General features: G+C 35.7%; 5 protein-coding genes across 7 annotated transcripts; 4 read left to right on the plus strand and 1 right to left on the minus strand.

The window, feature by feature from the left end:
- The first annotated feature begins 625 nt into the window (after window positions 1-625).
- LOC7483812 (40S ribosomal protein S11) lies at window positions 626-2750 on the plus strand. The gene is made up of 6 exons (XM_002301207.4): window positions 626-751; window positions 849-889; window positions 962-1062; window positions 1951-2095; window positions 2240-2329; window positions 2440-2750. The coding sequence occupies exons 1-6, from the start codon at window positions 740-742 to the stop codon at window positions 2528-2530; spliced, it is 480 nt and encodes a 159-aa protein (XP_002301243.1). The 5' UTR covers window positions 626-739; the 3' UTR covers window positions 2531-2750.
- Window positions 2751-6590: 3840 nt separating this feature from the next.
- On the plus strand, window positions 6591-10262 carry LOC18096325 (uncharacterized RING finger protein P4H10.07). 2 transcript variants are annotated; one of them, XR_002980586.2, is made up of 7 exons: window positions 6591-6804; window positions 7178-7972; window positions 8224-8394; window positions 8785-8930; window positions 9753-9863; window positions 9950-10108; window positions 10215-10262. XR_002980586.2 is itself a non-coding variant. In XM_024596160.2 (6 exons), the coding sequence occupies exons 1-6, from the start codon at window positions 6682-6684 to the stop codon at window positions 10029-10031; spliced, it is 1428 nt and encodes a 475-aa protein (XP_024451928.1). In that variant the 5' UTR covers window positions 6591-6681; the 3' UTR covers window positions 10032-10262. The 2 variants fall into 2 exon arrangements, 1 of the variants encoding a protein (XP_024451928.1); XM_024596160.2 differs by having other exon boundaries at window positions 9950-10262.
- Window positions 10263-12342: 2080 nt separating this feature from the next.
- On the plus strand, window positions 12343-14152 carry LOC7453930 (E3 ubiquitin-protein ligase ATL4). The gene has a single exon (XM_002301209.4). The coding sequence runs from the start codon at window positions 12853-12855 to the stop codon at window positions 13906-13908; it is 1056 nt and encodes a 351-aa protein (XP_002301245.4). The 5' UTR covers window positions 12343-12852; the 3' UTR covers window positions 13909-14152.
- Window positions 14153-16966: 2814 nt separating this feature from the next.
- Window positions 16967-21880, minus strand: LOC7453931 (probable mitochondrial import inner membrane translocase subunit TIM21). 2 transcript variants are annotated; one of them, XM_024594142.2, is made up of 9 exons: window positions 21379-21880; window positions 20477-20533; window positions 20372-20390; window positions 19711-19874; window positions 19069-19247; window positions 18908-18956; window positions 18239-18358; window positions 17829-18012; window positions 16967-17236 (listed from the first exon to the last, which is right to left on the minus strand). In XM_024594142.2, the coding sequence occupies exons 1-8, from the start codon at window positions 21538-21540 to the stop codon at window positions 17842-17844; spliced, it is 921 nt and encodes a 306-aa protein (XP_024449910.1). In that variant the 5' UTR covers window positions 21541-21880; the 3' UTR covers window positions 16967-17236; window positions 17829-17841. The 2 variants fall into 2 exon arrangements, with proteins under 2 accessions (XP_024449910.1, XP_052306839.1); XM_052450879.1 differs by lacking the exon at window positions 16967-17236 and having other exon boundaries at window positions 17595-18012; window positions 20202-20390; window positions 21379-21452.
- Window positions 21881-21905: 25 nt separating this feature from the next.
- LOC7483813 (uncharacterized) lies at window positions 21906-26892 on the plus strand. Its single transcript, XM_024594141.2, has 7 exons — window positions 21906-22441; window positions 22540-22811; window positions 22891-23542; window positions 23660-23859; window positions 24312-24556; window positions 24821-25231; window positions 25437-26892. Exons 2-7 carry the CDS (start codon window positions 22540-22542, stop codon window positions 25658-25660), a joined length of 2004 nt encoding a protein of 667 aa, XP_024449909.1. The 5' UTR covers window positions 21906-22441; the 3' UTR covers window positions 25661-26892.
- The last annotated feature ends 395 nt before the right edge of the window (window positions 26893-27287 follow it).

The following is a 27287-nucleotide window of genomic DNA, read 5'->3' on the forward strand; positions in this document are numbered from 1 at the left end:
TACAATATTGTCGCTAAAATTAAAATAAATGCTCATCTAATATTGCACCCAGATTTGTTTTTTTTTTTTTGTCAATTTTGCCACTTAAGTTTTAAAAATTCTTAATGCTGTTTTTTTTTTTTTAGTTTAACGTGGGTGTCCGGGCCAGCTTGCGCGCACCTCGACTAATCCCACGGGCCCTGAAGTTAACGACCATGTAAGCCTCCAGTGGCCATCATATGAGCAACAACAAGGCTTGAACCTGAGACCACAGAGGGAGCAAACCTCTTAGTCCCAAGCTCTTACCACTGGGCCACCACCTAGATAATTATTAATGCCGTTTTTTAATCGATGTCCAGATTGTACTTATTTCATATAAGAAATGGCACCGTATTGTTGGTAACCTAACATTGTTTGTTAATGAATTCTAATCAAAGGACCTAATCGAGAAATCCAATTTGTTGTAGGCCGAAAGCAATACAAAAAATCAAACGGGGGTAAAATTTATACCACTCCAATAGTTGGGTTGGGGTGTACTTGAGGTTTTCCCAAAACTCCTTGATGAAAAAATAAAATTAAAATCCCACGCTTTACTGGGCTGGACTTGCATTATATCTCTGAACCCATAATCAAAACCCAGTAGGAAGCCCATAGCAAGTATAAAACGCACACACCACTCATCCTCATTTAGCCGCCTAGGGTTTTTCAACTTGTACTCCTCTCTCAGCAAAGCAGCAGCAGCACATCAACAACCACAACCATGGCTGAGCAGGTAGCCCCTCTGCTCCTGTCTTCCCTTACTTATGAGATCATGCGCTGTGTCGTTTGAATCTACTTTCGATCTGATTTGTTTTTGTTATCGTCTGTAGACGGAGAAGGCATTTTTGAAGCAGCCCAGGGTTTTCCTGAGGTAACGCATTCTGCCATGTTTATGTTTTTTCATGTTGTTTACTGTGTTTGCGTTAATGTTTTTATTTTTTAGCTCGAAGAAGTCTGGAAAGGGGAAGAGGCCCGGAAAGGGAGGAAATAGGTTCTGGAAAAGCATTGGACTGGGATTCAAAACACCCAGAGATGCTATTGAAGGTTTGCTTCTTCATTATTTTACTCTCATCCTGGCTCTTTTACCCTTGTTTGAAAATGGAGAAGCGTGCTTCGCTTTTGCAAGATTGTACTATATATATTTTTTTAGGTTGAATATTTTTGGAAAGAGAATTTGTTAAATTCAATAAAAACTCAATGCTGCAGTCAGTTTTTTTTTTAAAAATTATAACTAGAATCCTGCTGGTCTTGTTGCCATACAGGGCTGCTCAGAGCCTTTATGTGACCATGGATTTTCACTTCTTCGTTTCTTTGGTTAAGTTGCCCATGGATGCGAGGCAATATGGCTGGCAGAATCTCTATCTGTCAATCATCTTGTTTGGAGTTTCCTAGTTTTATTCACCTGGAGATTTTACTCATTGGTAGCCTTTTGCTCATTGAATCAATGTTGGTATGAAAAGTTGTCCTGAATTCAGGGATGTATCTCGAGCATTATCTGTGAACTTGTGGGGTCGGTCTACTTGCTTTAATTAGAGTTCAGATTGTTTACTATCTAATGGAGTGCCGGAGCTGCAGTTTTTGCTAATTGCCGGCAGGTTCATGTATTGTATGCTCAAACTTCATTAGATCTTGTAACAACAGGATGATTCCTTTGCATCCTTCGATATGGTTTGAGATAACCTGGCCTTGAACAGCTCAGGGGCATTTATGCATCTTTTTTAATTTTTAACTTGCATTCTTGATGTCATTGCTAGTTAGTTCACCAGATGATTGATCATTATAGACATTATGGAATTGTTAGTCAATGCTCTACTTCCTGAGAAGGAAAATGATGCTCTTGTACCGCAGTGCTTTTTTCACGTTGCTGGCTTCTGTTTTAAAATCCCATGAAAGTTGTGTTTTTTTCACCTAGGTTGTATATTTTGTTCACAGGAACATACATTGATAAGAAATGCCCATTCACTGGCACTGTTTCTGTCAGAGGACGTATCTTGGCTGGTACTTGCCACAGCGCAAAAATGAACAGAACCATTATTGTTAGGAGGAACTACCTTCACTGGGTCAAAAAATACCAGAGGCAAGGACTTGCTCTTTTTTTGTTTTCTACTTTAGTCCTAGTCCTGCTACCTTTTCTTCTGGTTCCTTTAAATAAAATGCCACCTACTTGATTCCCCCCACCGTGTACTAAGTGATATTTTTTGTCTTGCTGATTATCGTTTAGATATGAGAAGAGGCACTCAAACATCCCAGCTCACATCTCCCCCTGTTTCCGGATCAGAGAAGGAGATCATGTTACCATTGGTCAATGCAGGTCTGCGCCCGTCATCATTCCTCTCTATCTAATCCAATTAATTTTCTTTGGCAGTGGTCAAAAGTCACTGCAGAATCATTATATATGTACTTCTGTTCTTTGTATTGCAGGCCATTGTCCAAGACAGTGAGGTTCAATGTGTTGAAGGTCATCCCAGCAGGATCTTCTGGTGGTGCAAAGAAGGCTTTTACAGCAATGTAAGAAGCTGGCTTCTCTAATGATGTGATGGTGCCGGAATTTAATAGACCTATAGGCGATGACCTTCGCTGTTTTATCAGTCTTTAGATTTAATTGAATGTATGGATGCTGTTCTTTTCTTTACTGTTCTCTTCTTTATGATATCCTAGATTTTGTTCTGTTACTGTTACTATCGATGGAAGATCCAGATTTGCAATTTTGAGGATATTTATTGTTTCGTTCTGATAGGTGTTTTATCATTTGTGTTTTTCGTCTGTAATATCCATCCTTCTCTAATCTCTCCCACGCAGAGCACCACCAAATCAGTGATCTTCTTTTCCTAGTTGCCGTTGCGCCGATAATTCTGTAGCCATTTGCTATCAACTATCGTTTGTTCCGGATGATTGTTGTGCTCATCATCATTGCAGGGTGAAAATTAAAGGGCCCCACAAGCTCTTGCTTACCGTTTGATAACTGGACTTGTTATGGTACTTGCTTCATGCTTGATCAGGCAAGAGGTGTACTTCAAAGTTCAGACTTGTTAACTGTGTGTTTGGTTTAGCTTTTGTGGTTGAGGTTGTGGTAGGGTACAACCTATTTATGCATAAAACTCAACCACAAAAGTTAATTTTTCTTGTTTTTTGTGGTTTTTTTAGTGGGTCCCACACCCAACCTCCACCTCAAATACAAATTCTGGGCGCAGCGCGGTTCTTACACACATAGCAATGAGCGAGAGTAGAGAAGTTAAAAGAGGTTGCTAAAACCAAAAGCAAGGGAAAATTAAGCCTGTACTGTAGTAGAATGTTTTAGTGCTGTTTGGTAATGCTGCTGTACCGGAGGTTCAAATAAACCTCAGTTTCTATGTGTTTGGTTATGCAAAAATATAGATTTTATTTTGGTGGGATCCACAGTAATTGTGGCTGCACCTGTGGCTGATAAGAAGCTGGAAAATTATGCTTTCCAACAGCAACTAACCTCATTTTTCAAGATCCACTGTGATAAGAAAAAAAAGCCGACTCAACTATTTATCTTTTGTCTCTGGAATTGCAAATTCTATATGATGTAGCTTGTCTTCCCCAGACATTAGAGAGCATGTAAAAGATGACTTCCTGGAGCTTTTCCACTGTGCGGAGAACGGTGTAGCACTGTTTCGGCCGGATCAGGTTGGTACAAACCTAAATGTAAAAAAAAATATATATTTTTTATTTTTAATTGTGTTTTATTCAAAAAAACTAATGTTTAACATTATTCAATAACACTATATAAATTAGAAGGATATCGTATAATGACGTAGTATTTACAGAATTTGATCGTAATTTTAATTTTATTCCTGATAATATTTTACCTGATGTTATTGCACGCCCGATAAACCATGGAAACTGTAGTCTTTATCGAATAAATTTCGTACGTTATGGAATTGTAGATGGTTTAATGGAACAATAAAAAATATTTTATATAAAGTATTATTTATTTCATGATGTAATAGCAGTAGTTAAATCTACAATATTTAAATTAAAAATCATCAATATTAACATATATTTTTTAAAATTATTTTATAACCTCAATTTCAAAAGCATTTTTAACCAAACACATTAAACTACTTTTTGTTCAACCTCAATTTCAACCACAGTTTTAACCAAACATCTATTTTTTCAAACCAATCTCAATTAAAAATATATTTTATAAAACAACTTTTTTCAAACCATAACCACAACAGCTACCGCATACCAAACACATAGCAAAGCTACGTAAGGCTAGCATAAATGGCAAGACTTGACTTGGGGTATTATGACTGACGCCTTGACATGAGCACGATGCCCTGATATTAGAGTTGGTGTCGCACCGCCGTTGCCTTGTACGCTTGTTTTAGGTTGTTGTCAATCATACAAGCCTTGAGACATTAGAGTTGTGGTAAAACCCGAACTGATACTACTTGTAAGCGAAAACATATGAAGGCTGCATCTACAGTAATATTTGACAGAATAAATACATAAACATCAATTTGTAGGAAGACATTAATCTTCTGACATGGCCAACGTCGATGGTTTTGTTACGAATGCTCAAACTACTGGACTAAGAGAACAAGCAAGTAAACAAGCTGGAGCGGCAGAGATGTATCACAGTAGTCGAAGCTTGCAAATCAGTAGCAATGATGATAGTTGAAGCTCGTTACAATTAGTTAGTAGTCTTGAACACATGGCAGATTTAGTTAGTGATTGTAGTTAGCTAGAAGCAGTTAGAAACAGTTTGCAACTGGAATGAATTGCATAAAAGCATCGTAAAGAATAACATGCTCATTAGGCAATAAGATCGATCAATTTAGCGGTACAAACTGTTAGCTCTATCTCTCTCGCAATTTCTTCAACTCTCTCCCTCAAATTTTCTTAAAACTCGCTGTTTGTTAATCAAGAGCCTTAACAATTGGTATAAGAGCCAACAATCCTAAACCATCCTCTTAGCGATTCCTGGGATGATCAAAGCATTCAAAAATGATTCTCCTTGTAAAAAATCCCTGGCACAAATCACCAGATCTAGGTGGGAAACAACATGGCGAATGCTTTGAAAGAATACAACAAGATAATTGAAGAATATTTGGAAAACCAATGTGAAACATTTGTCAAGAACTTCAAGAAATTAATGTTGTGTTTTGAAAAACAAAAGCAATCCAAGCAAAAGCCCATTGTGAAGACAATCCAAGTACAACTTCTTTCAAGGACGGTTGCTTGAAAATGATTAAACTTTCCAAAGTTATCCATGTTCATAATTTTGGGGTATGAAATTTTTGAAAATGACATGTTTTAGTTGTTCCGTCCATTCAGGATTATAATGAAACTTGTTATGTTTCGTGCTGAAAATTAGACTTTTCTCTTCAAATGTAAGATATTCATTCAGTTATCAATGTTCTCCAATACCATACAAACATTCAGCTAACCATAAAAAAAAAAAATGTCTGTTCAATTCTCATCACATCAATAACCTACTATAATGTATCAAAATACTTTCAAGGAAGTAAAATGCTAATTTTTTAGCTAAATACGAGATTAGTTTCGGAGAGAAATATGGAGTGAGTTTTGAAGAAAATAAAGTAAAGTTTGATTCTTTAAATAAAAAGAATGTTGTTTATTATGAATTGGTTTCTGGATTTTCTAAAAATGGAGAGTTTGATGAAAAGATTAGGAGTTATAGCGTGAACGTGTAGAAAATTGAGAATGATATGGATGATGGATCGAAGAAAAAAATAGAGGCTGATGTTGAGAAAGTTGATGAGGAAAATGAGACTAAATCAAAGAAGAAGAAAATCAAGAAAGATTCTTATGGATAACAGTTCATTAACAAACAGAAAACTATCTGGTTATACAAGTCTAAGTAGATCACCAAGAAGAAGTATACTTCTTCTATAAGAGCTTGATTAATGTTTGAGAGAACTATTTGACTGTTAAGCATTTCTTTGTTAATGATCAATTGGAGTTCAACGCTATTTTTTTTTGTGTCAAAAAGAAGAAGAAGAAGTTATATTTGATTTGTTTAACACTCACAGGAAGGAAGAAGAACAATATCAAGCTTTATGACAGGGCTCAAGGTTATAATTTGTATAAAAGCATCATAAAAAAAATAATGTTTAGCCGTACAAAGTGTTGACTCTGTCTCTCTCAATTTCTACTAAAAATACCTCAATTTTAATTTACAAAAGTTGTTAAATGATTCTCTTGTTCTTGTGAAAAAAAACTAAGCAAATACAACAAATAAAAACATCGTTAAAAACTTCGTAGGATTATAAAACTTAATTGCTGAAAACCATTCCAAGGATACAATATTTTGCTGTAAATCTCCATGTTATTTTCTCAGTAGTTGATAATATGACAGCGAAAGCGAGTCATTAAAGTACTGGCACTTTAATTTATTCTTTGCCGCTTCAAATTCAAGCCAGAGTAAGCTTCGTAGAAATCCAAGCTATGATGGGTCCCACTTAAAGTTTTTCTCAAATGTCTCTTCGTAGAACTGGACCGTCTGATATCAACATCAGCGGGCCCGGTTGCTTACATGTGGTTCTTGGTAAAGTCTTGTGCTTTCTTCTCTGTTATTTCCTTCCACTGTCTCTGTATATTCAGTCTTTCTCTCGCTCTTTGCTTGTGTTTTCTCTCTTCAGCTCAAATAATAATAATAATAAAATATATATGGGTTCAAGCAGCAGCAGGTTAAATGGGTCAACCCCATCTGGGTCAGGGACTAACAGTTTCAAGCGCAGAGCCCTTGCTTCTGTCTTTTGTGGTGGTTCTGCTTCTCAGTCTCCTATTGAGGTTCTTTAACAATCATTTCTCTCCTTTTCCATTAGCTCTCCCTTTTTTTTTTAATCTATTTGAAGTTCTTTAATTGAAGTTTAGTGCTAAAGGATTCTCTCGTTTCTGACTGATGAATATAATTTAGTATTGATGGTTCTCTTTAGTTATCTATTTTTCAGTGGTTGCTCAAAAAAATAATAATGTTAGAATAAAGTATATAAAAATGAACGGAAGCAAAATATAGAATCTTGAAGTGGGTCTCTGATGTTATATTTTCCTTTTTCCTTTCTTTCTTTCATATTGAATTAAAAAAAAATTACTACCTTGGAAATCGAAAGTTGACTGAACTATCTTGTAATGGAGTAATTCTGAGATTGATTTTGACTTTCAGATGGGTGATCATATGGATGAATCGTTGGCAGGATCTCTTGAAAATTTAGCTACTTTTCATGATGTGTCAGCAAGCTCCAAGCAGGCCTCATCTTCTAACTTTGGTTTGGAAACTGGGTTAAGTAGTTCCAGTGCTGAAAGTGGGGACTTATCTGGAAGTAGTAATGGTAATGTTGAGGATACTTCTGCTTTTAAAAATAGCGAGTCACAATCTCAGCAGGTGAATATCAGTGGCAGTACTATGGAAGCCCATGCAGTGAATGCTTCTGTAAAAGAACAGACACCAACAGCATCTGCCTCTGATGATACAGCAGTGGCAGGCGTTGTGGGTCAGGATTCTGGGAACCTGGATTCAAATGGGGAGTCCATTTCAGATGCAAATATGGATTTGTCTAATACAAATTCTGTTATTCCTGCTTCCTTATCTCCACAACCATGTCCAGAATTTCTCTCATCTGACAGGGAACGAGAAGCAAGAGCTGCAAGAGTGCTTCTTGTTGATGTGGTGAACATACATTCCAACATTTTGTCAATTAGCTTTGAAGAAATTAGTAACCGTGAGGCAAGAAGAAATAGTAGAAGGATGTTTTGGGATGCTTTCTCAAGAAGCAATTTGAGAAGGAATAGGGATTCCCCAACCATAGTTTTTACATCTAGTCATGCTGATGATCTAGGATCTCACGACAGATGGCTCCTTGATTTTGGTGGCGATCTACATTTGGATGGAGTTGGTCGTGAATCTAGATATCCTGGCACTAGAAGTCATCACAGGAGTGAACGACGATGGCAATCAAGGGTAATTTGTTTATACATTTCCTTCTTATTTAAGCTATTTATGGGCGAAATTGGCAATAGACCCTTGAAAGTTTTCTGTCTACAGAAAACTCATTGGATCATATGATCAATAATTTATCAAACTAGAGGTTCTTTGACGCATGCAATTCATTTGATTTAGAATTCCTATCATTACTTTTACCAGCCTATGCTTCATAGATTGCTACTTCCTGTTTATTTTTATTTTTTTTACATTTCCATTAATTATTTCAGAGAGAAACATTTCATGATGTACGTGATGAGCTAGGTTGGGAAACTTCCTTGTGTCCAGCTGGGCTTCATCCTAATGGTACATGCTCATGTGAATCCTCTTCTGTGGCTGTCGAGTCCAGCAGCCATGCAAGTATTTCACAAATAATTCTGCTGGCAGATGCACTTTTTGAGGTAAATGCATTCTTTTAAGGTTACTATTTTTGAGGTACTCTGCTAGTTCTATGCCTTGAGAAGTGTCAACAGCTTGCATTGTGTGACTTTATTAGCTTCTCTTTCTCCATAGGAGAATGTTTAGTGCAAATCACATCTTTTAACTTGCATGTCTTCCTTTACTGAAAGCATTGATACACATAAACTCAAATGGTTCCTCCATGGCAACTACTGTCTATAAACCTTTTTGGCTGTACTAAATTATCAGGTACATTATGTAAAGACTTGTGAAATGGAATGGATATGGGCTTGTAACATTTGTCTAATGCGAAGCATGTTCATATCATCACCTATGCAGAGTCGTCCTATACTCATACTTTTTCATAGTTTCTTATTACGTTTATTTTCTAGGTTTTAGAGGAAATCCATCACCATCGCCTGTCCCTATCACCTTCCATGCTCTCACTTCCTGCTCCGGAAGCTGTTGTAAATTCATTTCCTCTGAAGAATTATAAAAAGTTCCAGGGAACTGAAAATGTGGCACAGCATGAACAACAGTAAGTGCTAGTTTTTTTTTTCTTCATTTGAATATGCATGTACTTGTGTTGCCATCGTACTTTGATTTGATTTATGGAGAAAAAAGGTAGCTTGGGTATTGTAACAAGGACGTTGAGTTAAGAGGATTTCATAACTAAAACAATTCATGGATTTAAATAATATTGGTGTTTGTAGCTCTGACACACTGCAGAAAAAGTAAGAGTTCGAGGAAATAATCCAAGACTTACTTGCATTAACACTAATTTCCTAGCTTCTCTCACTCTCCTCCTTTCTGGCACCCCTCACTTCCTGCTACGAGGATCATGCTAACAATTAATTTTTTTTGAACTTGATCAAAATGTGAGAGCAAAAAATGTATAGATAAAAAGGAAATGGAACAGAAAAATATATATTGATGGTTGCCAAGTAAGCTACAGTTTGAACAGCTGTCCTTCAAACTCGAATTTTCCTGAATGGAATAACACTTGAGCTTTGTGGAGAATTATTACACATAACTTTTGTTGCAATATCTCTCTACATCACTGCGCTTCTGGGATCGCATTTGGTGCCTCTAGGTTGATTTTCACTTCTCTTATCTCTGAATTCGTCAACCCTTCCATTCTCTTGATCGGCACTTCATTCAATAGGACTAGAGGAGTGTGAATCTACACAGGAGCCCTTAGTAGTAAATATACTTCTATTTACTTTTTTTTTTTATGCAGATCAATTATATGAAATTTTATGCATAAATCAAGAACTTAGATCATTTATCTACCGGTCATGATTCTGAATAATCAACATGCATGCTACTGCTTACATCAATGTTCTACTTTTGTTTGAAGGTGTCACATTTGCTTGGTTGACTACGAGGAAGGAGATAAAATTCGAGTTCTCCCATGTTCTCATGAATATCACATGTCATGTGTTGACAAATGGCTCAAGGAAATACATGGGTAAGCTATCACTAACATCCTTCTTGTTTTAGTTGACCTGGGCTGATTATAAGTTGAGTTCTCATTGTTCTTTTGTCGGCTTTCAGTGTATGCCCTCTCTGCAGAGACGGTGTTTGCAAGGGAAATGTTGAAAGTCCAGCCTCAAACCCAGAGATCACATCACTTTGATGCATGTGTATAAAGACTTGTAAATAAAGCAAGGTTTTTTCCTGAAATGCTCTGTAGTCTTTCCTCAAGAACACAAGGCAAGTTTATATGTTAGGAATTTTCTTTTTTGTTCTTTTTGATATCCTACTCTTTATGCTTTTCACCTAAAGTTTAGCCTGCTGTGTAATCATATGCTGTCAACAGTTCTGGAAATCTAATATTATCAAAGGGCCTTGAATAAGGTTATGGAAAGTTTGGTGCATGCAATAGGATTTTTGGTATGTCTGAGCCCCTAAGTTTTGTTTTTCCTAGTAATTTCAATCTCTATTCTTACAATTTAATAGTTTGTAACAATAAAAAAAAAATTAATTAGGTTAGATTTTTTTTTATGAATTGAATGAAATTAATTCTAAGAGTGATTTATATAAAAAAAAAATTTATTACTCATCGAGTGAGTTGTTTAACATTATAAAGATTAATGAATATTATTATTAAAAAAAATCAATATAAAGACTAGAACATACATGATATAGTGAAATGAAAATTGATCTTCTCAAAGAAATTAGATTTAATAATGAAAGAGTGAGAATTAGATGATAAAAAAATGTGGATTTGGGATAAAATTATTATTTTTTATTTTAAACTATGTTATATTTCGACTTTGTGTCGGTGAAAATATTTCACTTGATAAATGATTGGTTTGATTAATTATTTTATTATAAAATTTATTTAGAGAAATGATTTAATACTTAAGAAAATTATGATTTAATTATATTATTTATAGTAATGATTTTTTTTAATGATGATTACAAAATATTTTTAACTTAATTTTAATGTGTGGAGAAATTACCATTTTAAGTTTAAAAAAATTATTCTTATTATAAACTAAAGTGAAAATAATGATCCTTATTGATGTTTTAAAGATTGCAAGTTTGATGATAATATATATCAAGAATTGAACAAATTTTTCTGCATTTTGTTATGTCTCGTTCTTCATTAATCAAATAAAATACAGAGATATTAATTTTATTTTATATATTATTACCAACCACAATCCTGTTTTTTATTTTTACCCGTCTCATCCCATTTATTTTAGTTATTTTTGTTGTTTTTAACCATGAGATAGTAATCGAATGTTATTTTAGCAAGAAAAAAATTTGTTCTTTATTGTCAATACCAGCAAGACACCGAGGTTCTGAATGACTTCGAGTTGATTAAAATGGTCGATATGCAAGAAAATGGTCTGTGGAAACTTGATGGCGTATGCCTGTAAATGCACAACGCCCAGATACTTAAAAGTTACAGCCTTACATCTGGTCAGACTATATATATATATATATATATATATATATATATATATATATATATATATATATTCCTATTCACATATCACATATACACGTATTACATTTATAATTTTATTATTTAATATATATACATACATCTTAATTATGTAAATTACTATTTTATTTTATATTAAATAATACAATTTATTTATCCATTAATTATTAGATAGGATACACTATCCAATCGACATCCATATTCCTAATGGATAGAAACACACAAACATTTTCTTACTTTTATAAAATACGCTTGTAATGCTTGAATATATCGAGTTTTTTCATTAAAAAAATTGGTCCAGTTCGTTCGTGGCGTAACTCTGGCCATCAATCCAGTTAGTTAGGAGCTAGAACCCATCATTTTAGCATTAATAGTGAACTAATTGAATCAAAAGCTCTAGTTTGTTTGACATGCAGATCCTTTTCTTCAAGCACCCTAATGTGGTTTGTCTTCTTCCGTGTTTTTAGGCTGGGAGACGAAGGGACAAAAAAAACAAAACATTTCATAACAGATTTGTGGAACTAATTTATATTTGATGGTAACAAGACCACACCTGCAAGTCTGCAACCAACAAGGTGGGAGGGAATGTTTTGTCAGATGGAGCACTGCTCAGTTTGTTTTTGTTATCAGAAGCATGCCAAGAGTGTGAATGAAGCAACGCGGCGTGCACAAAGAGAAAGATCCCCCCCCCCCCCCCCCCACCCAATAAATAAATAAATAAATAAATCTCCTTTTCTTTTCTTTTTTTATATTATTGAAAACAGAAGATGGTTTAGTCAGGCTACTTTTACTTACACATTCATCTATTATTCTATACAATAGAATGATGCACTCTCATCTCCTGCATCATTAATCTCCAATGTCCAAGTAAATTAATGCATTCAGCAACTCCTCCTAACCTAGTCTCTTGCATTTGCAAGGGGAAACAAAAATAAATACTTTCTTAGGATGATTACTCTTACATTCCAACACAGGATGATGACTAAATCCTGTTTGATCGGATTGGAATCTGATTGCCCACTCAACAAACCTTAATTTGCATGCTTCTTCTTTTCTTTTCTTTTCTTATAAAAACAATACTATTTATAATATTATATGGTCAGATTTCTAAGTTGGGAAAGAACATTATCTTATTTAATACTCATCACTTACTTACTTGGAAGTAGGAGTTTTGTAATGGATAGAGCCCTCTTTTTTCTTACATTTATCACGGAGGGCAGAGCTGGACGACACAGCCCCCCCGCCTCCTCTTTAAGAACTGCGAGCATTTATTTACTCAAGAGATTTCCATTCAATGACTCGGCAGGGGAAACCCATGCCATAAACCACCACCACCACCACCACCACCACTCCACTCCCCTAGCTCTTTTTATTGTTTTTGTTCCTATCCACCACCACCACCTACCATCTCGCGTGCATATTACTATCTTATACACACCCGCACTTGTAAAAACCAAACCCGCCCATTTTATCAGCCTCATATCTCTCTAAAAACTATAAAATGTCCGCTCCTCCATATTCGTTTATCCCTCTAAACAACACCGACGAGGCCAGCGATACAAGCGGAGGCACCAAGTCGCCCTTTCAGAACCTAAACTCAAGCATTTTGATCATCATTTTAATCCTCTCCGTAACTCTGTTAGTCTCTGTTTCTCTTTGTTTCCTTCTCCGTATCTTAAGCCGCCGTTCCCTCCGCCACCTTTCTCCCTCTAGAACCACCGCCATAGCTACCACAATAACAACCTTATCCTCTAACCGCCTCTCCAGTAACAACAACCATCGTGTTTCACCGGAAGATTTAGAGTCTTCCGTTTCTGACTCACTCCCTCTCTTCTCTTTCTCCTCCATCAAACACAGACCATCCTCTTCCCCTGAAATCTCCAGCGGCGATTGCGCGGTTTGTTTATCGACGTTCGAACCAGAGGATATCCTGCGATTGCTTCCGCTCTGCTGTCATGCTTTCCATGCACATTGCATTGAAACATGGCTCAATTCTAACCAATCGTGTCCTCTTTGCCGGTCTCGTATTCATTTTTCGGAATCAGAGCTCGCCAAAGCTCTCTTTGAAGGTGACGCTCGTGGTGGTGATAGCTTCCGCCTTGAGATTGGCTCTATTAGCCGTCGAGAACATACTGCTCCTAACCCCGCGTCCTCTCTCTCTACAGCCACAGCCTCCGCCGGTGCAGACGAGGATCGGAGCTCGTACTCGGTTGGTTCGTTTGATTATGTCGTGGAGGAGGAATCGGAGGTTACTATCAGTCAATCGCACAGAAGGAGTATGTCGAAGGAGAGTGGTCGCGGGGGTGGTCTGACATTGTCCGAGGAGCCGATTCTGGCAGCAGAAGTGGCTTCGGCGAGAGGAAGTTTGTTAAGAGAATATGTTGATAGGCTGTCTGCTTCTCTCTCTTCACGTACGACATCTTTTAGAGGTTCTGGAAGGTTATTTACCGGTAGCAGTGGCCGGAGCGAGATTGCCGGTGGCGGAGATTATGGTTTGGGGGCGAGTCGTGCTGGAGAAGAAATTAGTGAGCTGTTTCGTTGGTTTTCAGGGGTATGATTCGTGAATAGATAAGCTGTTCATGGGCAGTTATGGAATTCAAAAGTTCGTGCACTTTTCCTGGCCCGGTCCGTTGATTTGCCATGTTCACACTATAAGGTGCCAAGTGACACGAAAGGCTGAGAGATGGATAAAGAAAAAGAGAGGGTGGAAACTGTAGAATCAACGGTACCTTCCTCTTGTCTTCAAACCTTTTCTTGCAGATAAAGACTAAAGTATTAAGAAAATGACAGTCTTGGAGGCATTAGTTTTGATAGATGATTCATGGATGGCCCACTAAGACTTACATACATACATTTTGATAGATGATTTGCTGCGTTTTAGAAATAATTTGATGTTTTTTTTTGTTTCCTTAAATGTGGGTGCGATTAGAAATTCCAGGGAGAAAAATCATGAAACAGTAATATGAGATTTTAGTTTATTACATACCATGTATATAACTCACGCTTCGACACAAGTGAAATATTTTTATTTTCTACAAAAAAAAAAAAACAATACAGGTTTTTTCATGTATATTTTTAGTTTTAAAAAAATTAAATTCAAATAATTTTTTTTATACATACATGTAATCAAATAAATTAAGAATAATATATGTGAATAAATAAACAAATTATTAATAATACCTAAAAATAGAACTTGAAAAATCAAGAGACAAATGTAGATTAAGATATTTAATGTTGAAAGACGGGATATTTATCCAATTGTGTTTGCTAAATTTATTTATCAAAGTAACCTTTTTATTTAAGCAAACGATAATAGAAATAGAGACACAAATTAAATTGATCAAATAAGAAAAAAAAACTATGCAAAACTGCACATATTAAAAATATTATATGAAAATATTTTTTTATTTTCAAAAATAAAATTCATCCATACCAAAGATAAAAAAAAAAATTATAGATGAATAATAAAAACTCTTCAAATTCAAATGCATAACTAAAAAATTAATTGTCATTTAAAAAGGGCTCTCTAAAAAAATAAAAGAGAGAAGGGGTATTAATTTAAATCTAAATTAATAAAACTTAGAGAAAAAACTGAAAAAAGAATCATTATTTTTTAAAAAATTAGAAAAAAAACAATGGCTAGGCACAACTAGGCTTCGCTTTTGTTAGGGCCCGTGTAATTAGGCCCTTAATTTTTTTTGTTTGCAATTGTCTTCTGCCCTATTTTTTTTGAAAAAAAAAGCAGACGACACATTATCTTATTTGCTCAGATTCCGATCACTATGGTGGCTAAAAAATCAAGGCTCTAGTTTTTTTTTATCCAAAAGCCTGTTTTTCAACCTATTTTGACCAAAAACACTGTAAGAATCGTTATAAATCTATTAATGACCTCAAAAAACCGTCCTATAAACTAAAACCAACCCGCATTCAAAAATCAACCCGGGCTTATATCTATTTTTTCACGAACTTTAAAGGTAAAAAAACACCTAATATGAACTCTCCTCATCAAGTGGAACCATAATATTGTTCATTTTGGTGGTCTAAATCGGTGTTAACGATACTTTTTTCTCTTTACCGTTAGAATTCAGCGACCTCTCTCTCTCCTCTCTCAACTAGGAACTAAAAAAATAACAAAAATAAAATTTTTATACCAAAATTGAATTGGAAAAATATTGAGGTAATGGAATTGTATGATTTGCGTGATTTTTAAAGTTAAAGGAACAAAGTGTATCTTTTACGGAACTTATAGTATGTCATCCATGTTTGACACCTTTTTCATTTCAGTCCCTCTTCTTTCAATCTCATATTTTTATAAGAAATCAAAATTAATTGATTTTTAATTACACCTAGGTAGTAAAAAAAAAATAGTTGAGAATCAAATAAAAAAAAATGTAAAATTTTATGGCCCATCCATAATAATGTATATAATAATGTATGTGATGATGAATAATGTAGCCTTGTATAGTAAAAAAACCCCACATGTAATACTTAATGGGGGTTGTCATTATTTGAATTTTGTGATGTTGAATTCAATGTTGATGTTAATTGGTTGGTGGCAGATAGAGAACAATCATATATATATATTTTATCTGCATAGCATAATACTATATACTTCTCGGGCTCAAATTCATCACATTCACATGAGGTCATATGGACCTTCAGATTAGTCTTAATTTGATTGGGAGTTGAGAGGTTCGTTTGTGGCTGAAATATCCATAGCCAGATAATTCATGGGTGCATCATAAAAAACATTTCTTGCACAAGGGGTGGTGCAAATTTTAAGTGGCTACACATCATAAAAAAAATAAAAAAAAATCTTCAACCAAACGACCTAGCATCTACGAGAAATGAGGACTAAATTTAAAAGATTAAAAAAATAAAATTTATAAAATTAAAAAAAATTATAATTTTATACATTGTTTTAAAAATTTTACTCTAAATATTAAAGGATGGAGTTAGAAAAAATATCAATTTAAAAAATTAGTTAAAAAAACTCAAGAAAGAACAACAAATAAAAAAACTCGAAATAACTAGAGTTATTTTCAAGAACAACAAAAAAATTCTACATAAAGGAAATAAAAAAAAAAACAAAACCTAATCTATAATTAAATAAATATTGAAGGATAAAAAAAATAAAAAAAATATTCTAAACAAAGAAAAATAAAAAAACCAAGCAAAGCCGACACAAATCTTCTAAACTTAATCTAATTTCTATAACTAGTAACCCATAAAATTCTAGATTTGGATTCAATCAACCATAATACATAAACCCCACGTCTCATTCTTGAAGAAAAGAAAGAAACAGGGAAGAGAAGTGGTGTAGGGTTTTTGAGAGAGAAAAAAGAGGGTATTTTTGAAATAGTATTTTTGATTTGATATTATTGTAGCAAATTTGAGAATCTCCCTTGATTTGCTTGTTGATTTGAATTTCAAGAATTACATTTGGAATTCAAATAAATATCTTAAAAGGTTCTAAAAACAAGAATTGATAACTTATTTAAGGATATCAACTTAATTTAATATAAAACAATAAGTTTCCTAAAAAAGGTATTGTTTCATAAAAATAGAAGAAAAAAATATATTGATAAAAAAACGAATGGAAAAACTAAACTTAATTGAGAGCTTCTGAGACTAGAAATATTCAATTAAGATAAATGAAAAATTGTTTTATGGTTTGCGCTTTGCAATACACTACAAAAGCGTTGACTCTTCCTCTTTTTTTGTCCTCTCCACCGTCTCTGCTTCCATCTCTTATTTATTTTTCCAGAATACTATCGGACAAATTCTAGCTGTCTCTATTTAAATGCTATCCGCGTCTCTACTTTTCCTGTCTCGCTAACTCTTTTTTCTCCTTTGCCTCAAACCCGAAAGTTTTTGGTGCAAATCTGATGGGAACAACACCAACAAGCAATATATCAAGGGGAATGGAATGCGATGGAATGGTTCTGAACCAGTTCCAGAAATCAACAGGAGGGTTGCAGCATCAATGGTGAAAGAGAAAAGAGAAGGAAGGAAAGACAGAGAGAGAGAGAGAGAGAGATATTTCATCTTGTTAATTCTTCATTCTGTTCATAATATGAACATCATATCCTGCCAAAGTTTTTTTATTACATATTGCAACTAGTGAACGAACAGATAATAATCGGTCACCTGGGCTAAAGGTCACATGCATAATTCACACTAGCGTCTACAATAATGCAATAGAGCTAAACAAGTGAAACACACACACACACACAACGTACGCAGCCAAACAAACCATTTCAGTTCAGGTGATCAACCAATCAGATTTTAGAGATCTTCGCTTTCTCAGTGAACAAAAAAATTTATCAGCTAGGAAGGACAACTTGAACTCTAAAGAAAACTAAGAATCAATCTCGCCAGAATGTCTAGAAATTATTCATATCTATTGACACGAGTTAGGGACTCCACTCCAGATCAAATTGGTACAAAAGAAACCTTATCTAAGCTATGACATACTTGTGTACATGTTTTACGTGGCCACTGGCGCTGGCATATATGACTCCAGAATCAATTGGGATCGCGAAGGTTGCATGACCTCCACAATTAGATATGTATACTTCCACTGCTTGTCCACTTTGTCTTTGAACATTTCAGCAGAAACCTTCCCAGCACCATGCGGCCCACGAATATAGAAATTGATCTACATTCAATATGGCAACATGTAAGCAGATATGAAATTACACAAAAAATCAAAATCATCCTTAATTTTATTTGTTCTTGTAGATTTTTCACTTTATTTCTTCTTTAAAAGAGAAGGAGACTGAGGGGATAATTCACACATGTTATACACATTCCTTGAACCTTTTGCATTTTCTTGGATACAAAGACAAAATTTCACTTGGATACTACGATGCTTCACAGTTTACCTGGACATGCTCCACACCATCTTCATCAGTAAAGATCCTATTGGGAATACGTTGGCGAGCAGCACGATTTCTACTTTCCTGACCATAACCCGTAATAGGAGATCCAATTCTCACTCTGACCTGATTCAAAGCAAATATAATCTGAAGTGAACAACAAAATTGCAATAAGGATATCAACACAGAAAAACAGCAAAGCTTAGTAGCCAGAGAGAACCATTATGAACATTTATCACCAGATCCTTCTGGATTCTGTCTATAACATTCACAACCTCCTTCACAGTTTTGTGACTTCGCATCTTGCCTTCAAGTTTTATCGACTTAAGAATTTGATTTCGCTATATTAGTTTTGCCAATAAACTGTGCCTGACTGCTTGAACCAAAGCATCCACTGCCTTTCTTATTTTCAAATGACTATTGATAATAGCAATAAATGCATAATCAGTCACTCAAGTTATTTGTTTATCATGGTTTATTCATATTAGGCTTGACCTTCCTGCTTTGGGACTTCCTGTTACATACTTGGGGGTTTTCCACAACAGGCAACCTCAACTGACTGTCCCATTGTAACATAATGTTTCATTTTCAGGTCCACCAACCATCATAAATAGAAGAGGAACAAGTGCTTCAAAATTGCAAGCCCAAGAAAAAGATGCATTAATTTTCACAAACCTGACTGTCATCTTGAATCCTTTTCAGAGCCTTGTTAAAGATCTTGTACCTATTACAGACCATGGTGCAAATCAGAGTGGAATAAGGGAAAAGGAGACAAAACTCGAATAGTTTATTTCTAACCATATTCATATAATTTAATTACAAAAGTCAACTCTTACTCTTTTGGTTCAAATATCAGCTCCTTAAAAACAGCATAAGCCGCAGCAGCTGCAACAGCAAGTCCTGCAAGAATTATAATGCTGTAGGAAGCACCTTCTGTAAACGTCACAGGCTTCTCTGGGATATTGTATGTTGGAGCATCAAAAGGATCCTCAACAGTAGATACGTCTTTTTTGGTCTGTCCGGAGTGGCGGAACACAATTAATAGAGTCAAAACACGAGTTTCCAGAATAGCATCATACTCTTTGAAAAGAACACAAAGTGACACCATTATATAAAGTAGAAGGGAAAAACTAAAAAATTATGAAGTCAAGTTGGTTCATATGCTGCTAAGTTGGAGTACATAATCTAGTAGTCAAACAAAATAAATTCAGAAACTCTGTCTGGAAAGAAACAGTTTGTTTCAAAAGTAAAGTATAAACAAATATTTATTTCCTACAAGAAAATCTAGAACCACTCAGATAGCGATAGGATCCACATAAAAATAAGTCTATATTTCAGTTTAATATTTTATAGATAAATGGTTGACAGCATTGTCAAACACAATATTCATTCAGGTATTCAACGGTAATCAGGCAACCCAATAGGATGTGGATAGAACATAAACATGAAAGCTCTTGAACTTTGATTTGAATTCAAACCTCAGATTGTTTATGCGTCTCTTTCTTTGAAGCTTTCGATGCGAAAGATCTAGCAAAGCAAATATTAATGGTGCTTTCCCCATGGGTTTCCATGATTTGAAAGGATGACCTAAGGCTAACCAAGTATTCTCTATTAGGCTGACCTCCATAGATAGCAGGGATACCTGCCAAATCTTATTGTCAAGAATTAATTTGCACAAAGAAGATAATCAATAAGCAAAACAACAACTGGTGGATATACAAGTTGAACACTAAAATGTCAGTAAAGTTGTAGCACTTTGTTTGCGAAAAAAAAAATTATGGCACCAAACACTGTATTATATGACTTGTATGCCTACAAGTCTTTTCCTGCCTTTAAGTTGGTTACACAATATAAAAACTGTTCAGTATTAGAAGATCTTTGGTCCTTGTATAAATTCTCTTCCAAGCAAATAAAAAATGAGCTCTAGGATTAGCAATGCAGTTAGCAAAATAAAAACTCCCATGATTACCATAGACCAAGGCAGAAATCTCAAAACAGCGCATGGCGTTTTACTAAAACTTCAACCTAAGAGGCAGAGGGACAATTCTCACCAACAAGAGAGAAGAGTATGCCAGATTGGGTGTATAAGAATTACACAAACAAAATGATTCAATAACATGGAGCATAACATTCACTGACCATTATGCCGAAGTATGTCCTGCAGATTAGAAAGAGGTAGAAAAAAAATCAGTCTGCAGTTACAAGCTGAGGGAAAATGAAAGTGGAAAAAACCAACTACCTCACCTTAGTCAAATGGTTGGCATTGGCACTAAAATGTCTCACGTAATCTGACTTTGGCGACTTTGTCAACATCAAAACATAACTTCAATCAAATACCAATACATCACATTTAACTAATAGGCTTATATATATATATATATATATATATATCAAATTGGACTTAGGAAATATAAGTTTATCATAACAACTGTTAACCATTTGGTTTATTGATAAGACATTTCCAGAAGTAATTGAATAACCAAGTTGAGAAAAGGAGCCAACAATTAGAAAAAGGGCAGCTGTGACAAGAAATGAATAATTGGTTGACTTCGTAGATCCATATAAAGCGCACATATGGGGAGAGGGGAAGAAGGAGGAGGAGTGAGTTTTATAATAAAACACAAAGGGAAAAGGAAAATTATAACCAGAAAGAGCATTTGTGTGGCTTCTCTCTCATTTGTGCCAGCTGAATATTTCTAATATCACCGATTCATTTTAAAAGGCCAGAACCTGGAAAAATCTACAACTCCAGGATGTCATTTTGCATTATATTATTTAGGCCAAGAGTTCGGCATATCTGAAAAAGAAGCTATGATAATTTTTTTGTCCAGGAGGTTAATCCATTCACGGCGATGCTTTATAACAAGGACTTCAATAGGATTCAGGTCTCATTCCATACCTCAAAGTCATAATACAAAGGAGGAAACATACATTACCACTACAGTCATATTCAAGTCCTATTGTATTCAATATTTAACCACAGCAAATTTCTTCAAACAACCATAATTATATACAAGCTAAATTTGAATTAAAACCACAGGAAAAGCTGTAAGATAACCAACTACAACTCCGAGGGCAAGTCGCGGTGTCTCAAAGGTACAAAACTGAAACTAAAGAAGAAAAAAAGGAAAAACACAAATATTTACCCTAGTGACTGAATTACCAAGTGCACCTCTTTGTGCAACCATGGGTGTTGAAAAGGCCGCCAAACCCACATCAGATACTTCCTTAAGAATTTTTCTCCCCAAAAATAACGACAACCCTTTTTGAGATCTCAAAGGACCACTGCATCTCCTGATATGCTGCATTTTCTAACACTATAAAAATCTCTGTTTTTCTTCTCTTGGCAACAAAAAGATGAAAACTTTATTACAAAAACAACTCAATCTTCTCCTTGTATAAACAGGACTTACTTCGCCTAAAAACGAACTTGAGAAAATAAGAGTTGAGACCCAGATATCATCAAGTACAGCACTGTATTAGAGATATACTGAGAGAAACCCAAAAACCCAATGGCAAGCAAATTGGGGTTTTGTTGCAGACACGTGCAAGAAACCTAAGAAGGCATGAAACCATTTTTCTTTGGGCTCATTCTTCAAAAACGTGGCCCATATATAAAAAGCCCAAATTTGAACCAAATGGATTGTTTTCCTTTCTTTTTCGTTCCCTCAAAAATCAGAGAGGAGGTGCCACCTAGCAGCTGCCAGAGGGAAAACACAGAGACAGCGAGGTAGAAAGAAGAAAGAAAGATAGAGTTTGAATTTGTAGAAGAAAAAAATTTGCTCCTTGCCTTGTCTATTTAACTCTACTTCCTTGCACCAGCTGGTCTTATTAAGATTAGTACAAAGAGAACTTTTCAAGGTGTCAAAGCACTTTTGAGGATTTTTTAGATTCTGGGTTGTCTGCCAAAAGTTTAGAAACTAAGATTATGACAGGAAATCTGAAGAATGAATCGTGTTTCCTTAGCCAACATGTTTCAATTTTATGAGTAACTATTACCGTTCTACAAGAAAGTCAAAACTTTTTATGATTGTTATCTGTGTTTACAATTTCAAGATAAGTTGATTATAGGAGTTGATATGATAAGATAGACTGCTAGTCAATAATTCCAAGATATGCTGATAAGGACTTGATACGATGCAATATACTGATGGTGCTATGATTTGTTCTGATTTGGTAATAGTCTAAAGAATAAGGAACTTTATTTTGGTAAGTTCATCCAACTTGGGTTGATGAGCTATGACTTTGACGAAGGTTATAACCCTTCAACTATTTACTGACCTAATTTCTGTTATGTGCATTTTTAGATGGCCAGATGGGATGAGATTCTGTCCATTCCTGTGCAGAATCCTCCAACGTTGGAATTTTCTGCTTCTGATATTGTATGGTCAAAGGTTGGAGGCTGGCGCGACAATTTAGATAGACTTGCTCTTATCCCTTTTGCTAGAGTCGATGATTTTGTAAGAGGCGAGCCTGCTAATAAAGACTGTCCAACAAGATTTCATGTTGAAGCTAGAAGGCGTCGGCCTCCTCAGACATCTTACAAGCAAAAGGTTGATGGCATCCTTGAGTACATATTGTAAGTTTCTTCCTTCTTTTGGCAGTTCCTACTTAGCGGCAATTAATGCTGTGACTTAAGTGATCCATTTGAATTTTAGATATTGGTGTTCTTTTGGCCCTGATGATCACCGGAAAGGTGGCATAGTACGGCCCAGTAGAACTACTTATGTTCCAAAAAAGAAAAATGCTGGTAGACCAAATACCAAGAGGGGGTACACCTGCCATTTTATTGTGAAACGTTTAATTTCTGAACCATCTGTAGCACTGATCATATATAATCAGGACAAGCACGTGGATAAAAAAGGGTTACCGTGCCATGGCCCTCAGGATAAGAAGGCTGAAGGAACACATGCTATGTTTGCCCCTTATATCTCAGAGGATCTTCGGCTTCGTGTTTTATCTTTATTATATGTTGGGGTCTCTGTGGAGACCATAATGCAGAGACACAATGAATCAGTAGAGAGGCAGGGTGGTCCATGTAATCGTGATGACCTGTTGACTCACAGGTATGTGCGGAGGCAGGAAAAAAGCATCCGCTGCTCTACATTTGAACTGGACACTGATGATGCAGTTAGCATTAACATGTGGGTTGAAAGCCATCTGAATCAGGTATTTTTCTTTGAGGATTTTTCTGATTCTGAGCCTTTCACTTTGGGAATACAAACAGAGTGGCAGTTGCAACAAATGATTCGGTTTGGCAATCGCAGTCTTGTGGCTTCTGATTCAAGGTTTGGAACAAACAAATTGAAGGTTTGTCATTTCAGTTTATATGGTCAAAATCCTGTGAAACCAAACATCATTTACACTGCCTGGATGGCTCTTTATGTTTCAGAAACTGACTATGCTCTTTTCTTTGATTTTATTTAGTATCCTGTTCACAGTCTTGTTGTGTTCAACTCAGACAATAAGGCCATCCCTGTAGCTTGGATAATAACACCAAGATTCGCTAATGCTGATGCACATAGAAGGATGAGGGCACTTTACAACAGAGTTCGTACTAAAGATCCTTCGTGGAAGTTGGCTGGGTTTATAGTGGATCATCCCTTGACAGACATCCTCACAATTAGGTAGGCAGTCAACTTTCTTTAATATGAATTTGGTGATTATATACCTCTTGGTCATTTTTATTTGTTTTACTTGGTATTCCAAGGACCAGATATCCCATATCTATGAGGTTTTGCATGGGTTTGGTATTTGGCAATTCTGTGTGCTAGGAACCACTTCTTGTCTACCATTGCGATCTTAAAAGAAACTTTAATAATGTGCTTTTTAACACGTCTGTATAGCTGAACTGCAATACTTGGTGAACTTCTCATAAGAATTTGTAAGATGGGGTATCTGGAGAGCAGTTTCAGATTCTCAATTTGAGTAAAGATCTGGGACTTGGTTTTTAAGATCGAGTGTTTGGCGGACATGTTGTGTCAGTCCAGGCAAATAGAGAATAATTTAGCCTCCTTGTCTCCTTTTTGTACAATATATCTAAACAAAAACCTTATTTGTTTATCTTTGTTGTTCTCAGGGATGTGTTTCAGTGCTCTGTTTTGACATCTTTTTGGCGAGTTCGCCATGCTTGGCTTAAGAATCGAATAAAGCGGTGCATGGAAACAGAGTTGCGTGTCCAGATATCGAAATGGCTTGGACAGACAGTATATGATATTTGCAGAGGACAAGCAACTGTAGGTTTATTTGAAGTTCTCATGGAAGATTTTCTTGATGGCTCTAGCTTTATGGATTACTTCAAGGCAACCTGGTATCCTAGAATACGTTGGTTAAAATTTCTTTTCTTTTCAATAGCAATTAAGATAGTGTAAACAGACTGCACGCATTTTTTCTTTTCTTCTCAATTTTCCTTGGTTGGTTTGCAATGGGCTTGGTATCTCAGTTGGAATGTAGATCGACGGGGCTGCATGGGATTGCATATTTTTATAAAATATGTGAAGTATTGCCCTAGAATCTTGGTGTTGGTTGGGTTTTTCACACAGGACCTCTTGATTTCAGAAAACTAAAAATAAGACTTCCTTGTATCAGGGAGTTGGACTACTGCAATAAAAACTCTTCCACTGGCAAGCCAAGGGACATGTGCAGCAATGGAATTTTACCACAACCAACTGAAAGTCAGGCTTTTGAATGAGAAGAAACCTGGTGTTTATCAGCGTGCTGATTGGTTGGTTGATAAGTTGGGTACAAAAGTGCATTCTTACTTCTGGCTTGATGAATACTCAGAAAAGGATGATTTTGCAAGATACTGGAAAGATGAGTGGGTCAGTGGTTTAACATCTTGGCGCAAAGCTTTGAAGATTCCAGACTCTGATGTTGTCATGGATGGTAGATGTGCAAAAGTTACTGACCAGCTTTATCGAGATAGGGTTTATGTTGTCTGGAACCCTGGTTCACAATTTGCAATTTGTGACTGCAGATGGGCAGAAATGGGCAACTTATGTGAGCATGTCTTTAAAGTTATTAAATTGTGTCATGATAAAAGGTGTAGGAAGTCATCTATTAGCCTATTTCAATATAAGCAGGCCCTGATCGATATGCCCACCTTATGATTGTTTGATCCGTGACCAAGCTGTTTCCCTAGCAGTTTCTGTACAGAGGAAATTAGATGGATTAGTTAATTTAGATAGCTGCCAAACAAATGCAGGTACCACTTGGAGAAAAGCTGTGAACTCACTTGAGCAGCTGGTGGTTCGGGGGACCAATTCCTCAAATCAAGATAGAGAATTGGTGAATGAGAATCATCATATTGACAAAGATATGTCATCTCCCAATGAGAATGATTATCAGGAAAGAGACAGACATGGGCTTTCTCGTGGTATTACAGGTGATTTTGTTGAGGGTGTTAGAGAAGAATCGGTTTATGCTTAGATGGATATTGACCCATCGTCCAACTGCACTTCTCTTCCCAGAATACGATCTGTTGATGATGCAACTCAGAAACAAGCTTTGAACTCCCTTGAGCAGCAAATAAGTGTGACAAACTCGTCAAATCAAGATAGAGAATTAATGAATGCGCCATCCCTCAACAGGAAAGATTGTCAGGGCAGACATGAGGCTTCTGGCAGTCACAGAGGTGATATCGTCAATGCTATTGAAGAGCAGGTTTGCTCAGATGGATATTGACCTACCAACCGCCTGTATCTCTCCACCTGGATTACGTTGTGCTAATGAAGTTGCATCTGATGAAAGCTTAGAAAATGGAGACAGGATTGTAAATAATGCAGGTTCTAGCACGAGTAAGAGTCCACCTTCAATTGATGTTTTGACTGATCAAGGTAGACATGAACACAATAGTATAATGGATGTGGAACCATCATCCATCAATATCCCTCCATCAGTGAAGGGGTCCATGAAGCAATGTGCAGTGACTAACCAAAATATTGCTTGCAACAAGGATCCTAAGCCGTCAGTAATTAGTAACACAGCAGATGCAAGTACTGACAAGGCTTCTGACTCACAAATGATTGATAGAATTCAAACTTTGACGGGAACAACAGATGATGAAGTGATGAAACCAAAAAGTGAGGGTGGAAGCACTAAGCAGGTCTGAGAGCCACCTCTGTGATGACAAGCCATTAGATAGGGTTTGTGACAACAAAATAAGTAATTCAAATCTTTGTCATGATGCTAAAGCAGTTGACAGCTTGAACTCAGAATTGTTGCCGAGTTCCTCATCAATAGCAGGGTGCGCATTGAAGAACAACCTTCTGGTAAGGTCGAAATTGAAGGAGCTGGTTCTTGTAAGAAGCCATCCTTGAGTGGTAAATTGGTTTTTACTAGACGTACACATCAAAAGTGTGTTGCAAATGGAAAAAGTGATAATTAGATTGGCACTACCAGCCAGTTGGTTACTGTAAATGATATCAATTTTGAGGGAACTGGCTCAGATTGCTGGTGGCTTGGTGGAAAGTCCAGTCTCTGATGAAGGAGGCCATGAAGCTGCTTGTGTTGCAGCTGGTGATGGCAAGCACTTGCTGGTCTGTGTTATCAATTTTCTCGCATTTTTTTCCTTCGTATTTGTACATATACTGAAAGGCAATTCTTTGTGACATTATGATAATTTACCTGGTGAGAGAATTTGAGAAACAACCTTCGATTCATAGTCATTGTAAAATTTTGTTTTTAGCAACAAACAATTACCTGAAGGTAGAGTATATGCTTGAAAGAGTTTATGAGGAGGAAGTGAGAAGAAACTCAACTAGTTGCCTGCCTTTACATGGTGCACTAGGTGATGTTTTTGAAAAACAAGTAGAAGTGAAAATTTCTGTAAGTTTTCCATCCGTATAAATCCAAGAATCTTATTATCCTCGTTATATTGGAAACTTTAATTTCCTTGTCTCGGGTTGTTTGGAATTGAATTGTGTTTGATAATTTTTATATATATATTTTTATATTGTTTTAATATATTATATTATAAATTTAATTTTATATATATATATATATATATATATATATATATATATAATTCTTTGATTTATTGAGATGATCTATGGAT

This window comes from Populus trichocarpa, chromosome 2, assembly GCF_000002775.5.
Source record: "Populus trichocarpa isolate Nisqually-1 chromosome 2, P.trichocarpa_v4.1, whole genome shotgun sequence".
NCBI classification, from domain to species: Eukaryota; Viridiplantae; Streptophyta; class Magnoliopsida; order Malpighiales; family Salicaceae; genus Populus; species Populus trichocarpa.